The sequence below is a fragment of the Hetaerina americana genome, unplaced genomic scaffold, assembly GCF_022747635.1.
Source record: "Hetaerina americana unplaced genomic scaffold, ioHetAmer1.1.p SCAF_80, whole genome shotgun sequence".
In the NCBI taxonomy this organism is placed as follows: domain Eukaryota; kingdom Metazoa; phylum Arthropoda; class Insecta; order Odonata; family Calopterygidae; genus Hetaerina; species Hetaerina americana.
The window spans coordinates 1,019,229-1,036,168 of NW_027287428.1; the positions used below are offsets into that span (position 1 = coordinate 1,019,229).

The window sequence follows — 16,940 nt, forward strand, 5'->3', positions numbered from 1 at the left end:
TTATTATTACCATTGCCAGTGGTTTACCACTCATGGTAGGTTTACCACCCATGTGCCCATGGTAGGTTTACCACCCATGGGCACAGGGACTAAGCACTGCAGCCTCATCCATCTAATATCACATGAAATGTCAGTAATGTATTCTATATAAAAATAAACCATTCTCCAAGTTCACATAATTTTAACCCTCTTAATTCTGCCCAGCATGCCTACTCTTTGCCTCCGTCTACCTTGTTTACTGAGCAATCTCTAATTACAGTCTTCAACTTTTTTTTGCCACTCAAAATGCCATCTTACAATTATTCCCAACTACCCCATTTCATAATTTCATATTGATATTTGTTTCCCTATATAATGGTGAGGGAAAAAAATAACCAATATTTTTCTGCATGCACTTCATTTATTCTTATTTAAAAAGCAAATTTGTTTTAAATAGTAAAAATATGTCATTTGAATTGCACATGAGTATTCCTTTTGTATACTTATGCATGAACATAGAAAAAATAGCAAAACCTCTCCCTATGTTCTTGATGTTAAACATTCTTTCAACAAAGTTTTTAGCTCCAAAATATCACGCTTAAGAACATCCAAGTTAGGACTAGCAGGGATACTCGATTCAGTTCCAGTAGAGTTGGATGTTTCTTTATCTGTAAAATACCGCTGAGCTAGTTGGGAGATGATTTCTGGATATTCCTCTTTCACATTACTTGGCTCATCTCTTTCCTAAATAAAAAATATGCCCATAATAAATCAATCAGTATTGACCACGTATATGCCTAAATTGGGACTCTTAAGTTTCATTCATGACTCACAACATAACAACAGTGGGAAAAGGAGCAGCGTGCTCTCTTCCCTTTATTGGGTCTCACGCAGATTAGGCACCACTCTCCCATTGAAGAAAGTCCAGAAGGAGTTGGAAGAAGATTGAAAGGGGGTGGCAACACTGTTTGCGACATGTACCCCAAGTAAACCTACAAAAAATTTTTGTGTATATATTTATTTGATATGACCAAAGAAACAACATACATATTTCACAACCTCTGCTTCAGTGGTGGGGTCTGACAGCACTAATTATGCCGATACTTTTTGAGCTTGAGGGATAATAAGTCTTATGATATACCAGAACTAATAAAAGAAAAGTCATTAGGCAAAATTCTAATGCACTTGTTAATATTGCTCTTGTTAATATTGCTCTTGTTAATATTGCTCTTGTTAATATTGCTATTGTTTCTTCTGAGTTCATTAATTGAGCATATTTGTCAGTAGTTAAAAATCTACTTCACTAACTTTAAAAGAAGCACTTCAACTTAAACCTTCTTACCTGTGTGCGACCAAAAGTCCATTCTATGTCCACATTATCTGCAACTTTTTGGTAGGTATTAGACATAGCAGCAATGAGCATGTTAAGTATGATGATTACAGATAAAACTTCAAAGACTGAAATATAAATTAAATACAAATTGGATAGCTGCCTTATTTAGATCTATATTGCATATGAAATCAGTAAATTTATATGGAAAAAATCTAATGTATTGTAAAAAAGTGAGAAAATATGTATGAAAGCAAAGTGTAGAATGCTGTAAATAACATAGATAAAAGTTTTACAACACAAAATACTTTGAAAACGAGACCATTCATGGAAATAAAGTTAATTGAGCCATCAACCTATCTCTAGAGAATGACTTATTTTCATCCATAAGGAAAAGCTAAAGAAAGTTGTTAAGAGAAATTTTTTAAATAATTACCAATACAATGAGTAAGCTTATTCAGTGTACACTGAGAAAATACAATACAATTCAAATACAGAATGCGTTGATACAGTTACAAGTGTAAATACAAAATGAATTAGGCTCGTAAGTCTACAATTCATTATTTGCCTCTATCAGGCATCTCACAAAATTATGATATCTTGCAAACTAATCAGCTGCTCCTCCACATTGATTTGCACATATTTTTAATTCACATTGACTCCAATTTCAGTTCCATAAAGGAATAAGATATTTATGCTAACAGTACTGCATCTACGAGAACTTGATTTTGGGTGCTGATTTATATTATATTTTACTGGTGAATCAACAAGCATTGATTACTTCTGAATCACACGTGAGCTTTCATTGCCTATTGTTCTCTAATTTTACAACATATCATAATTGCCGGCCTCGGTGGCGGCGGGGTAACTTCCTCGCCTACCAACCCAAAGGTCGTGGGTTCGATTCCCGCCTAGGTGGATTTCCGTCTAGGGCTTGGTTGTATGTGAATGTCTTCAATATAATGTATGTAATGTAGGGTTAAGTGGAAGAACGGACTATTAGTCTCAACCTCGCCCAATGAAGTCGATAAATAAATAAATAATTCACATGTTCCCCTATGACTATAGTAGACGGGAAATGATAACATAAAGCCAAAACAATAGTGATGTGTGGCAAGTAGAACATAATAAGGCTTTCAGGTACCCCAAAATTTAGACATCTATTTTACTTTAAACTACCACATAAATAAAGTAACACTTGGCAATACAATACCCATAACCAAATCAGAATTCTAGCCTTAAACTTGCAGGTAAATTTGATAGAATTGAGCTCTTACAGGTAGTAGTATTGAATAAATGAAAAACTCCAAGAGCTGTAGACAGTTTACCTTACAAAACAAAGTAAAAATGAGATTCGTTGGCTAACCCCACAAGTGAAAGGATGGGGTAAAGGGTAAAAATGTATTCACCTTTCTCATCCATTTTGTTTTTTTGCCCTTTACCCCATCCTTTGACTTGTGGCGTTAGCCAAATAATCTCATTTTTACTTTGTTTTGAAAGGCAAACTGTTTAAGGCTATTGGAGCTTTTCATTTACTCAATTCAGCATTAAAAGTAAATTAACAAGAGGATTTTCTACAAAGCTAGACAGACCATGGGTTGCAAATGCAGTTGCCAGGTTACTCTTGAAAATTACTGCATATTAATAAATAATTGTAGAGACATTAGTAGTTCAGATGATATTTAAAATAAGCTAAAAAATGTATTACATGAAAACTTACGAGCAAATGCAATGTATCCAACAGCCTCTGTAAAAACATGCTTATTTGTAATTATTAAAGTACTGTTTTCAGAAGGTAAATCTTCAATTATTACATCAGCAGATTCAAGAGGTGCCATACAGAAAATAGCCCAGAATAAAGTTTTCACTGTTTCTCCAACATTCACAAAAGAACTGACTTGAGAAGTTTTTTGGCCACTTGCAGCATCCGTTTGTATCATTCCATCATAGTAGTGATAAAGTCTGCATAACCCTTTAAGATAGAGTTAATATTAATGCTCATAATAATGCTTTATATTCAAATAGAGTATGACAAAAAATTAAGGTAGAATTATGTAGCACACCTGCAGTGAATGATATAATGATCACAATAAAAATAACAAGAAACTTGGCTAAATCCTTTGTCATTTTCCCCAATGAGACCTGAAATTAAAATTAACCTTAAGATAGAACAAAATACCTTTTTGCTTTTTGATAAAACCAAATATTAATGCCAGAAAAATAAAAATTAGAATTTCATGAAGTTCAGTTTGTGATGATTAGTTGACAATAAGCAAACTTTCATGAAGAGAGGTGTAAATAAATTTTAATTTAAAATAAATCAGATATAACTAGCAACAAAAGTTTTTGTATCATTAAATCCATATTATGATAATTGTATATAAATCTGATCCACATTCATATCAAAAGAGGAAATAGCACATAGAAGAGAATATTAAAACGAAAACTAATTAACCTGCAACGGTCCTAGATAGAAATTAAGCTGGCAGAGGAGGAGGAGCTTGGAAAATGACAGGATAGTTGCAACAGCAAAGAAACCTTCTGCCAGAAGAGTTGGATCTAATTGATCCCAGTACTTTCTTTCTAAGTATAAGTTTCCATTGTTGTGGACATCTATTAAGGCGGCCAGCCAGAATAAAAAAGCCAACACAAAAAGCAGTTGGTTGATCAAGTCGTACCTAGAAGATAAAGTTGTATTCAATTTTTAACAAGGTACATGTCTACCTGTAGTAAAATCATATAATTGGCTACATGTAGTAAAATCATATAATATTCCAGAGGAACCCATATCCTCTAATTTAAGCCTGAATTTCAAATGAAGGATGAAGTTTTTTTGTTAAAAGTTTTAATTCACATTCACTCAATCGGTAAAATGTGGAGAAATTTGACTTTCAGGACATAGATTAATGGCTTAACTGATGAGTAAGAAACACAGTCAATTGGGAAAACGGATATGGAATTCCAGACACATTAAATATTCTTTTGGATGGGTATCTAAAAAATTTGAATCATGTAAGTATGTACCTACCTAAAATTTTATCTAACTTTCCCTCACAATAATTCCTAAAAAGCAGTCACATCAAATCCATTATATACATGCCTTTCTGATTTCATTTTAATCCTTTTTAAATTGTTATTTTCTCTATTTATATTAGTCAACATATGAGTAATGGTGTATTTCAGCACACACTTACCAGTTCCACAAATGGCTAAAAAACCGGCGTGGTCCTTGAAGCATGCACAATCTCACTGAGCTAAATATATGGGATGTAACAAATAAGACCAATATTCCCTCTAAACCTGAAAGATATACAGAGAGCACATATATTAGAGACTTTAATGGTAGAAATTATAAACTGATAACAAGTGCAAGGTCCAAAGGAAAGGAAGTGTAGAAAAAGCACCTCTGTGTTCACTACATGGATTCACTAAAAATAAAATTGACTACTTACTAATTGAGGCGAGGCATGTGTTAGACATAATGTATGTTCACAACCGCGCAGAGGCAGACTGTGGCTCAGATCACTTTCTTAACAGAAAATTATAGGCAAAGAATTATACTATATGTACAAGTATAAAAGGTAAAATATGGGAGATGATGAAATGCACAAGAATTAAAGGGTAGAGGAGAAGTAAAAGGAACAAGTTTTACAAAATTAAAGATAAGCAGTAAAAAATGGCCCGAAAGAGATAAAGAACAAAAGGGGGGGAAAACTGAAACAAGTAATAGTAATAACTGAAGGTGGGTAAGAATGACATGAAAAAAGGGAGCAGTGGTTTGAGGAAAGATTCATGGTTAAGGTTTAGGAGAGGAATGAGGCAAATGGAAGAATGCTTGAGAGGAGAATTAGGGGGAATTTAAGATAACTTAATTGAAGAGAAAAAGAAAATTACGAGCTGATGGAGAACTTCCATGAAGTACAAACAAATCTGCCAAAATAAAACTTTTACCCAGTGCACAAGAAAATGATAACTCAACTTGTGACCGCTATTGAGGGATCACACTGAGAGTGGTATTCAGAGTATTCACTAAAATACTGCCAAGACAATCAACACCCCGACTCAGGGTCTACTAATTGGTAAAGTGAAACAATGTCAGTTTCTTGAAACTCTGATTACTGATAACAACGTGTCGGATGTAATGAAGGCAATGCTTCTAACCAGAAGTCAAAGTTATTCTTCACTCCAGAAAACATCATCTAAGAATATAAGTAAGAAAAATAAATGAAAATACACCATGCCATCTCTTAACTGGGTGTCATATGGGTCAGAGAAATGGATAGTGTTGAAAAGAGTTGAGGAATTATTAAGATAATAAGAGAGAGATTTAATGAAAAAATTCTATAGAGCAATAAATGAGAATGTAATTTGAAGCAGAACATTCAAGAGTTGAAAATCTTTACGGCAAATGGAGTGGTAAATGAAAAAAAGTGTTCATCTATCATTATATTAGATATTTAGTTCACACACAAGGCATATCAAATGAAAATTCGGTTGAAAAACACAGGTAAACCCAGTGAAAAATACTGAAGAGGACAACCAAAATTACAGCAGTTGATGACGTAGGGGAAAGTCCAAAGAAACAGTGGAAGGCAATGGAGGAGCAAGGTAATTGAGAGGGGACAGGGGAGACAGATGGCAGAGGTGGCCACGGAACTATAGCCAGTAGTGCCAAGTAATATTAGTACTAATAAAAATTAAATATTATTCTATTCTTCAATTCTGATATGAATTTTGAATATTTTAGTGTATTTAGTGCTATAAAACTTACATCAGTAACAGTCTTGTGACTACATGATGACCCCAAAGTATTTCATTATAGCCAACACTACATGGACTCCCACATTATTTGATAAATTAATTACATTATTCCATTTCCAATTAGAATAAAATTAGCAAGCATAAGAGTGGACAAAAACATCAACATTGACAAATTCAGAGAAACTGAGGAATATTTCTGCAACAGTAATTTAAGCAGTTACCAACTGATAATTGCACAAAGGTGAGAATTTTACAGTGTAAAATTCATTAATTTTGAAAAAGATTCTAACCCAGATGTATGTATTACATGAACTACTTGAACAGGAATTCATCAGACCTTATTTTTCCTTAAAATCACACTGAAATTCTGAGAAACACTGTGACACTGTGAAATTCTGTTATTTGTATCAATATGGGCTCTAACCTAGCTCAATATATGCCCAGAGATTTCCTAATCAATAGGTTAGCCTTTCTCTTCATTCCACATTAGCTGTCTAACTCCATTTTTGACAATTCCTTCTTTTAAATACCATTGCAAAGAGAGTACTAGGTAAAGCGGGATGAAGGATGAGGATAAAGGTATATGTAGAGGGGAGATGACAATAAATGGAAGATTATTTTGCATATTTTAGGTTTTACCTCATTATGAGGTATGTGTCAATGAATAGTGAGAAAAATGACAGTTCATGGAACATTTTCAAATAGGAAAAATTGAACTGCAATCTTTTTTTAATCTTTAATTAAAAAAATTCTGCAAAGAAAATCTAGTGATTTCATAATTTAGCTGATGGCATTTCTTTCTCACAAAATATTTAATTTCCTTCCTGATCACCTTAGAATTCTTTAACTGTTCATTTTTTTCCGGGTTGGCCTTAGCTCTGGTTAGCTTTAAGGTGAGTATAAATTATAAAATATGTTTAAATAAACGATTTTACCAAAAAAAGTGATTGGGTATTAGAACTTCATGTCCATTTATTCCCTCATAAAATCAAACAGTAAGAAATTCCTCAACTTTACCTGATTGAGGGGGTCCCCGTAATTGTTGCTTCTTATTTTGATTTGATTCAAGAAAAATTAAAACAAGGAAAACAAGATATGATGCAAGAGATGAAATCATTCTGTTTACTGGCAAGCTCCAATATTTCACACGTTTACTGGCTGGTGCTATCATCCACAGAAGTACTATGACAGGGATCATTGGAATACGTGGGAGAACAGATAATGCCTTAGCAGTGTAACTTTTCTTGTGCCAATGATAATAGTTTCCCAGCCATGCACGTCGCAAAACCTATAATTTAATTTGGTTTTAGAGAAGAATCTAGATAAAAATATACAGTTTTATGCAATAAAATATGATAGATTCCTGATGGATTATTAATTGCCATTCCCATTAATATGTGCATGACCACGGCCTACTAGGTATATACCTAGCTATCTTTAAGAGACTTAAGACCACTTAGGTATTTTACAAAAAGTTAAACCTATAAGAGCCAAAATATTTTAAGAGTGCCCACAAAAAATACCAAAAGATGTTTGATATTTATGGAGCACTTCAGGAAAGAGCAGTATTAAGTTTTTTTTATCAATAATTGATTTTGTTTAATTTAATTCAATGTTTTTTTAATAATAAAAATTGAATAATTGCTGGTTACGCGATATTTAACAAATCATGAAAACTATGCAAATAATGCAAATGAACTTTTGGTTTATAAGTCGTAGAGGTGCTCTTATTTATGGCAGTTAAAATGATGTAAAATAATAAAATTTTCCACATTAACTCAGTGTATTATGCTTCAGTACCAATACATCACCATCAGGTGCCTCATACCTGATGATGATTAGACACGTATTGCATATATATTACCATCATGACGATGCATTAAAACACATTGTATTAAAAGATCACAGTCAGAAATTAGTTTAATTATTTTGCAGTAAACATGGCGATATATTTTAGTAAAAACTATGCATTGTTTAAAGTTTTAGGAAAATTATGTATTGTTAAAAAAATAATATATCATATGCTACAGATACCAATTCATAGAAAGTAGCAGCAAAATAGGATTCTTTAAGTTATATTTCCTGAACTTCTAGAAAATTTCTCCATTTCCCATACCTAGCTTACCTTTCTATCCTAAAAGAACATTCTTTCTTTTACTTTGGAATACCAAAATCAAATATGCATGATGCCCATAAAGCTAATGTGCCAAAGCACTGAATCAAATTCTCTCCACAACAACATGGAATCCTTTCAAAAGATATTTCCGACAATTAATAATCTTCCATTGACACAAATCTTAGTTAATGTTCCTGCAAACTATCTTATCTTCTTTAGTGTTTAAAAAATGGCAAAATTAGAGGGTAAGGCAATAGTCCAGTAATGGTTTAAATTTCCAGGATTTAATTCCCTATTGTTTACGTTTATTTGCCAGATATTGAATGAAGTAGCAGTGAATGATTTTTTGTATTGACTAATGTCTCTTCTGCACTTATTTACTCAGGCGGTTTGTAATGATGGCACAAGAGCAGTTATCCCCATAACAAGAGCTTATATTGTGCACAAGAAAAGTTTGGAATTATCAATGAAGATGGAAAAACTGGAAATGGTTCCTTGATATAATTTTTCATGTAAGAATTTTTTACACAGTACAAAAAATGTCAGCGTTTCTGTGATATCACTTCTAGCAAAACTGTAATAATTTTTTTCATCTCAATTGTCATCACTGCTGATCATCTTCCTCATGACCTCAGTAAAAATTTTTCCTGGGCAGAGAGGAAGGATTGAGCATACCAGTTGGTATAGTGTAAAACTAGGTTCAACAATTTTGAGTGAAAAAATTAAGATGTATGATACACAAAGCTTTTGTAGTGGTAAATGCTTGTCTTGGCATTTTGGTGCAACCAAAGGTGGTATCATTTGAAGTGTCACAGATTACACTGCACTCCAGTGGCTGAACATCATAAGCCTCATTATTTCATAATTACAGTATCACTCTAAGTTTCTTCTGAGATATCAAAATATCACTGTCATCAGATTTGGGCACCACTTGATTATTTCCACCCAAACTCTTTAAGCCATCTACCTCCAAATAAACTTTATCATTTAGTGACAGCAAGTAATTCACCAAGTTTCCATCCACAATTTCCTCAAATGTGTTTTTTTTGCCATATTTTAAGCCCAAATGAGGCCATATGATATTCATGTAATAGTGGAAAACTGTACTTGATGCACTGTATACCTGAAGATAAAGAACAGAAATTATCTTCCATAGCTTACATGTCAGGGCTGTCTTCATTACTTTTCTATAGAGAAGCATGATCAAACTATTGACAGAAGCTTTAGTTCTCTCCAACAAATAGAACATGTCTCAATAATTTCCAACCTCAACTAGAACTTGAGGCTAGTCAGGGTCCAGAAGATGCCTCCCCAAAAGGATAAAATTATCACCATCATTTCAATTCTAATATTGGTTTACTAACTTCTCAGTTCTTCTTATTCCATTGCCAAACTGCATTCTCCGAGGAAACTAATATGGTCATTTTCCATTGCCATTTTGAGTTTATGATTACTTGACTTTCACTACAGCTGGCAGCTGTAGTGCCTAGTAGCAAAATTGTTGCTTTCATCATTGTTAGAGGGTAGTTTTTGTCACAGGAATTTTTTGCCATTCTCATTGCCACATACCAGATAAATTAAAACTGTGATTTTTCCAAAGCTGAAAATTTTTGGTGCCTGTTAGTATCAAACCAGCAACCATTAGCTCCATAGACAGACTTGCTAACCCAGGGTTACTTCTGCCCTCCAAAAGGACAGCTAGAGCAGACAAAGTGATTACAAAGCAATATATTTTTTATTTTGTGTTGCATCACTTGCATAAGAGTTTAGCTAACAGAAATAATAACTCACAAAACTTAAAAATATAATAAATATGCTTAAGTATTACCTCTTGATAACAGTTTTACTAGTAATTTTACCACATAAAGGGTTGGTTTCAGTGGCATTTGATTGGGCATTGTGTCATTAAAGATATGCATCTAAAGTATGAAAACATATCATTTTTGGAAACATTTACATTCATGCAATACATAAATAAACAATTTAGTTAATATCAATTTATCCTCTTTTGATGTTATCAAAATAATATGTGACTTATTAAAACTAAAATTAGTTATTATAATTTTTATTATTTTCTATGCAAGTTCCTATAAATTGGCCTATGGCACTAAAGAGATTAAACATTTTCAAAAAATTCTGCAAATATTTAAGACTATGCAAATAATTTTTATTATATATGCATACATGCTGCACATTTGGGTGAGCAACAAACTCCTTTTGGTAATAATCTACAGCAAGCTCAAGCCTTGGGAACCTGAATTGTCCAGGGCAGTCACAGCCAGCCGATAAAGAGAGCAGTACTTCCACTTCCTCTTCCGTGCGGCAACAATCTGTTAAAATGAAAAAACAGAGATCAAATCAATTTGTTTTTCAATGTAAATACATACATTCATGCATATCACGTAACACAGGAATATATATTTCTAAAATGAAGTCTTTGATCATTTGCATACAATATAAAAAACTAAGCATTGCCAAGGTTAAAGAGGATGAATGCAGTTTCAAATGCAGAATTAGATACACTTTAACCAAAAATTTATCCATAGAATAGAAGGCCGTAAACAGAGGCAATATTATCAGAAATAATTTACATCTTGGACGGTATTTTTCTCCATAATGTAGTTTGTGAAAAAAACTTGAATAGAGTAATAATTAAAATTTTTAATACGTAGTAGGTAAGTAAGTACTTCAAGCCAGTTTACCACAGAGTGATGAATCAATACAAGCCTGTGCTAATTGTACATTTTTTTCAATAGACATGTGGTACATACAGAAAATGCAAGATTCTGAATTGAATGAAAATTGGCCTATTTGCTCTCTTAAGTGACTTGAACCAATAAAAACATATGCATCAATAATTATTAATTAAACAGCAGAAATTATGTGCCTTTCTGAATCAATAATACTGAAGTCAAGTACTGCCCAAAAATTACAGGACAAAAATATGTAGGTCATAATTAATCAAACTCATATCTTTTCCTCCTCCTCAATGGATAAAATCTTCAATTTTCTCAAATGATCTGTAATTGTATTCATCAATTCAAAATTAATATCACTAGCAAAGAATCTGCTTGGGTAACTCCCAGCTACTGCCCCCTAGACCTGATGCCAATGATGCTGCCTAAAGCTATAATTTCACCAACAAGGATATTCCATTGTCCCAACTAGGGTCTTTCATTAGGCCTACAGCAGACCTTTTCATATTTAATCACCTTATTATACATCCCCATGATTCTGCTGCAATATAATTAACCATTCAATTAGTAACTATGCATGCATCATATAATTTTTTAGTCCAAATTGACTCTCAGTAAACAGCCTCTACCTTCAATTACAGAAAGAAGACAAACATTCCTGTCTGAATTAGTGTTATGCAACCAGTTAGATGATAACTAGATGAGGGTTGCATTACATCTAGGATATACAAATGAAACTACGATGATCAAATTCTGTTCATGATAACCTAGAATATACTGTAACGTTGCTTGGATATGAGCACATGTCTGATGCTTCAAGGTTGATTGCATGATTCACGCATATAAAAGGGTGGTTTTTTTGTTCAACCTCCGATGGGCCAAAAAAAAAACAAGTGAATATTAAAAAATCATTTTATTGCAACTCCAGCTATAAGCATCGCCAGCCTCCGTACAGTTCCGACATTGCTCCCTGTGACTTTTGGATGTTCCCAAAATTGAAAATGGCACTCAAAAGAAAAGAGGTTCAACGACATCAAGGCGATTTAGAGTAATGTGACAAGCAAGCTGAAAGCCATTCCTAAATCTGCATTTGAGGACTGCTTCAAGATGTGGAAGCTGCTTAGTGTGTGGTTCAATCAAATGACTGCTTCAAAGGATGCCATGGCCCCGATGATGAAGATTAGCGAGATATGAATGAAGGTCGTATAGCTTTTGGACACACCCCATATACCTATTGCAATTGATGGAATAGGTTGAGAAATATATGGCTCTGTTAGAAACTTTATAGAGGAGCACATTTCTGAACATACATGATCACTAGATTAATTTCATTAAAATTTGTTCTTGATTTAGTATATGTGGATGAAAAATAAGTAAATTATTACAATCTATAGATAAATATGGAACAAAACCACAGTTGAGAAAATAACATGTCCCCACGAGCTAATCTTAAGCAGGCTTGATGTGGTAGAGGGGACACATTTGTTAGAACACAGGAAAATGACAAGATACATTTTGCTACATTTGAAGTTCTCAAGGACTAGATACAAGTATCTTGCAAGTTGTAGGTAGTTTTCCAGATGGAAAAATCCAGAGCATAAGATGCATTCACCTGATTAGCAAAAGCAATGCTCAGAAACAGTAATTCGGTTAGTATTAAATGAATGAATAACACAGTTCCAGGTGTAACATGGTGGAAATCCATCATGATGAAAGAAGACACTATGCTGTGCCACGGAGAATTTTTTTATTAGGACCTAGTTTCACTAAAGCGTAATATCTTCAGGAAAATTGGAAAATTTTTGAACACACACATATATATACACAAATGCTGGGAAAGAGGGGAGGGGAGGAGGAGAGAACAACCAAGAGTAATTGGGGGAGAGTGGGAGGAAAAAGGTTGGGTCAGGGGAGGGAAAGAAAAGGTTAAGGGGAGAAGGGAGGAAGGCTCAAGGAATGTCACAGGATGGTGACACTTAGCCCTTTGACATTTTCTGCAGTCACATTGGCATTAATGAGTATTTTTCAAAAACTGACCCCAGCATAAGGAATATATTAAATTATTCAATAAATGATTAATGTAACATTTATAAACATTATACTGTGGTCAATTTGTAAAAAAATACTCTTTAGTGCCTAGATGATTTTTAATTAACTTAAGAAACATCTAAAAATGTTGATAACCATACTATAATAACAAAAATGGAAATAAATTCCTAAGATTTATATAAAAGTGATTTTTGGTAATCAGTTTGTTGCCAGTTAAAAATTATAAATGTTTAAACTGTGACATTGCCTTGAAATGAACCTCTTGATTCACACAAATCGTCTTTAAGTCATTTTATTATCGTTAGAAAAAAGGATACAGTAGCAATGTATACTTGAATTCACCATGTGATAAAAGCACACATTCACACAACAATGAAAAAAATGAAATTCATACTCACTAATCAAATCAACAGGAAAACTCCTTACTTCTTTAGCCAAATCCACATAAACTAACCGAAATTCTTCCTCAATTTTACTCCTCTGCTGGAGTTCAACACATAGCTCAAAGGCAGTAAGAATCGGATCAGAAGAAGTGTGGCATATATAAGCAGGGTTTGCCAATGCTCGATAAAGATTCAATCGAGAATATTTTGAACTCAACCGGTAAAGTTCATCCTCTCTTGCTCTACATAAAAATGAGAGAATCTTTACACTGGCTGTGAAAAATTACATATTTTTTTCAAAATACTTTCTGCCTATATTTCTTTAGAAATGCAATGAAAAAAATGTTCACATTGACTAAGAATATTCTGAAACTTTCTTTCACATTCCCATTATGGAATTAATGAAATAAGCAATTAAGCATATAGAAATTGATGAACAACAAAAGACATGGTGGAATCCCAATACATGGCCTGCCATCTTAGAAATAGAGAAGCTAATTAGCTTGAAGGTCTATCTATAAAGCGCACAAAAACTAACCAGAATGCCTTTTGAGAAATTTGATTCCTAATAGATCAAAACTGGAACCCTTGGAGTAGAGATAAATACACAGTAGTAAGTTTGCAAAAATTCCACTCCACTCCACATTCCCACCTATTAACTGAGCCATCGCAGCATTAGGAGAGATGACGCAAGGTGCTACACTCTTCACCTATATCCTCCTCACTCTCCTTCCTGCTGCCATCCTTCCTTGGCTAAACAAACAAGTTGCACGAAGATATGACCAGGAAGCAGAGGGCATGGGGAAGTCATGTGGAGGTTGCTTTCATGGGGGTTCCCACAGGAGAGACAATAGAATGGAAGTTGTGATTTGAGGGATGTATTTGTGTGTTAATTAATAAAGAAAGATGTTACTCTTATTGCCGAGTTTCATTTCCCCTGAAATCCTCACTGAATCGCTCTGTAGACTCAAAGTCTTACACTACCCCCCTACACCAATCCTTAGAATAACACTAGAATCCCTAACAGAGGGAATAATGGCCTAATGATTGCAACATTCAGTTGCATTACATTCCAGGGCTGATTCCAGAAGTTGAACCTCAGCTAAACCCAGTCAACATGTGCCAATATTGGGTGCCATCCAATGCCTCTGGGGAATCATTATATCAGAGAAACTACAGGGAAGGTAATGGACCAATCAATCTCAGTTAGCAATTTCACATTTCCAGGGAATTCGTTTACTCTGAGGATGCATTCTAACTTCAGCTGTTAGAACAAGCAGATTTATTATGTCTTTCTCCATTTAGTACCTATTTTAAATTATTCCATACATGATGAACAAAAAATCAAAATCTATTAGTAATCCCAAAGACAAAACAAGGTTTCAACAAACACTTTTATGGGATGACATGAAAAATGACTGAATTGGAAAAGATCTTTGAACAATTAGCATACATTGTATTTATAATATGTAAATTATTCCATAGTAGTTCATACCTTGTCTTTCCCTCTTACATTTGACCAAACCAAAACAAGGGTCATGAGTATTATGGATTACCTAAATCCAAGAGTCACAAATCAAAACATTTTACCATGATATTTAGGTAATCACATTATTTTCTACTCATATCTGACACAATGTTACTAAAGATATCAATGCTTTCATATTTATCCAAAGTTATCAATCATTACTTACTGGCAAACTTCTTTACAATTGCACCTAGGGTGATGGGGAGGAACAAGCTTATGACCTCTTTCAAGAAGCATTCCAATTATCTCATAATGCCCATGATGTGCAGCCAACATCAAAGGAGTTACATCTGAAGAAAAATCTGATGAATTGGGAACACCACAAAATTCAAGATTTGGCATGTATGAAGACAATCGGTCCAAAAGAAGGGTCACCAAAGTGACACTCCCCAGACGCACTGCATGCAATGCACAGTCCCCAACTTCAATATGACGCTGCTCCAAGAGAAAGCTCACCATTGCCTCATCACCATTGTACACAGCAATATGCAGAGCTGAGTGTCCCTAAAATGAAAACTATTTTAACTACTTCTTGGTAAAGCTAATAATAAACAACAATAACTACATTTTAAGAAAAATTATAGTAGCGCAGACCTAGTTGGAATTAGAAGCTTGGGTAAAAGTAAAACCAGTTTTTATACTGCAGTATATGCAATATTACTATAGCTATGTGATAGCGCATTTTTCCCACTTATATTATTAAAAAATTGAAAGCAGGGCATTGAGTAAAAAGAGATGAAATTTTGGCAGTTGCCTAAATTTAACCATCAAATATACCAAAGTGGTGAAAATATTGCGTTTGTTCAATATTCTGACATACATTGTCACATAAACCAAAACAACCAAGGTTATCCTTTGGAAGTAATACAAAATAGTATTCTTTAAAAAAATATTTTGGGGAGAGCATAAAGGCATTATATTTAAGATGATACAATATTTAATATGAGAGAATTTATATTATATATGTAACCCAAAAACACAAAGAAATAATCATACCTCAAAATCAACACAGTTGATGTTAAATCCAGGATTTTCTTTTAAGAACTCCTTAACTTGATTTACATCACCTGATCCAACTAGATCAAAATACATACGCTCCCTGTCAGCTAGAATTGGGAGAACAACACTTGGTTGTCTCTCTAAAGGAATATCACGAATAAGTTCTTCATCTCCATCATCAAGCCTCTGATAAGTACCTAATTTTCTATTACCAGGAAAGAAGCTATATCGTGATCTGAGAAAGGAAGGCTTAGGTTGAGAGGGACCAAATGGAGGTAAATTGAGTGTTGCCATTGGTTGCGAGGATGGTGGGACATCCATTGATGTCCTGGGCTTAAAGGACTCAGAAGCATTAAGATTTGACTTAGGATGTACAGGACCTTTGGTGTCTTGGTGAGAGTAGGGAGACCTAGACACATTTAAGATTGGTCCAGTTTGAGATAATCCTTGGGAAACTCTGGGATAACTACGTGATTTCGGGGGAACTGCTGGCTGTTCTATCCTAGGCACTTCAAAGGGAGGTCCAAAATTTGGACTTCCAGCACTATAAAGTGATCTCAGCTGAGGAACTCCATTTATATCCTGAGGAGTCCTATTTTGAAGTCCTGGTGGAATGAACTGTTCATCAATAGCAGTATAAAACCTTGATTCATTGCCTTCCAAACTGGGATCTGAAACATTTTGAGGATAGCCTTCTCCATAATAACCAATATTAATTGTGGGAATGTTAAGCCTAGGAGCCTGATCATCTTCATGTTGTTCTTCCCTCTCTTCTCCGGGAGGATCAGGTGGTGGAGGAGGAGGCATGTCATCAGGATCAAAATTTGGCCGGAAGGTACCAGTGGTGCCAGAAGGAATGAGGTCTTTTTCCTCTTCCTCAGGCTGTCTTTTACCAAACAATCTCTTAGCCATAGTAGTCACAGCACGTGTTCTCAATACATGCTAACAGGATTGCATAACTTAAATTTTTGAAACTAAATATGGCACCCAGTGACAAATAACATGAAGATGAACTTCTATTCTCTCATAAATTAAGCATTAAGAAGGAATATATTTTAACTGATCACAATAAATGTTCACAATAAAAAGTAAATAAACA

General features: G+C 34.0%; 1 protein-coding gene across 1 annotated transcript; it reads right to left on the reverse strand.

Annotated features, from left to right (window-relative positions):
• Positions 1-519: 519 nt before the first annotated feature.
• Positions 520-16,753, reverse strand: LOC139698268 (short transient receptor potential channel 1-like). Its single transcript, XM_071597143.1, has 12 exons — positions 15,839-16,753; positions 15,009-15,346; positions 13,330-13,556; positions 10,371-10,516; positions 7,088-7,358; positions 4,504-4,609; positions 3,765-3,987; positions 3,373-3,451; positions 3,030-3,281; positions 1,322-1,437; positions 870-971; positions 520-723 (listed from the first exon to the last, which is right to left on the reverse strand). The coding sequence occupies exons 1-12, from the start codon at positions 16,751-16,753 to the stop codon at positions 520-522; spliced, it is 2,979 nt and encodes a 992-aa protein (XP_071453244.1).
• Positions 16,754-16,940: the final 187 nt, after the last annotated feature.

Coding starts and splice junctions, on each gene's coding strand:
- LOC139698268 (XM_071597143.1), bottom strand. CDS start 16,753: ATGGCTAAGAGATTGTTTGGTAAAAGACAGCCTGAGGAAGAGGAAAAA. Junction 10,517..13,329: donor TTTTCCTGTTGATTTGATTA/GTGAGTATGAAT, acceptor TCATTTTAACAG/ATTGTTGCCGCACGGAAGAG. Junction 3,988..4,503: donor TTTAGCCATTTGTGGAACTG/GTAAGTGTGTGC, acceptor TTTATCTTCTAG/GTACGACTTGATCAACCAAC.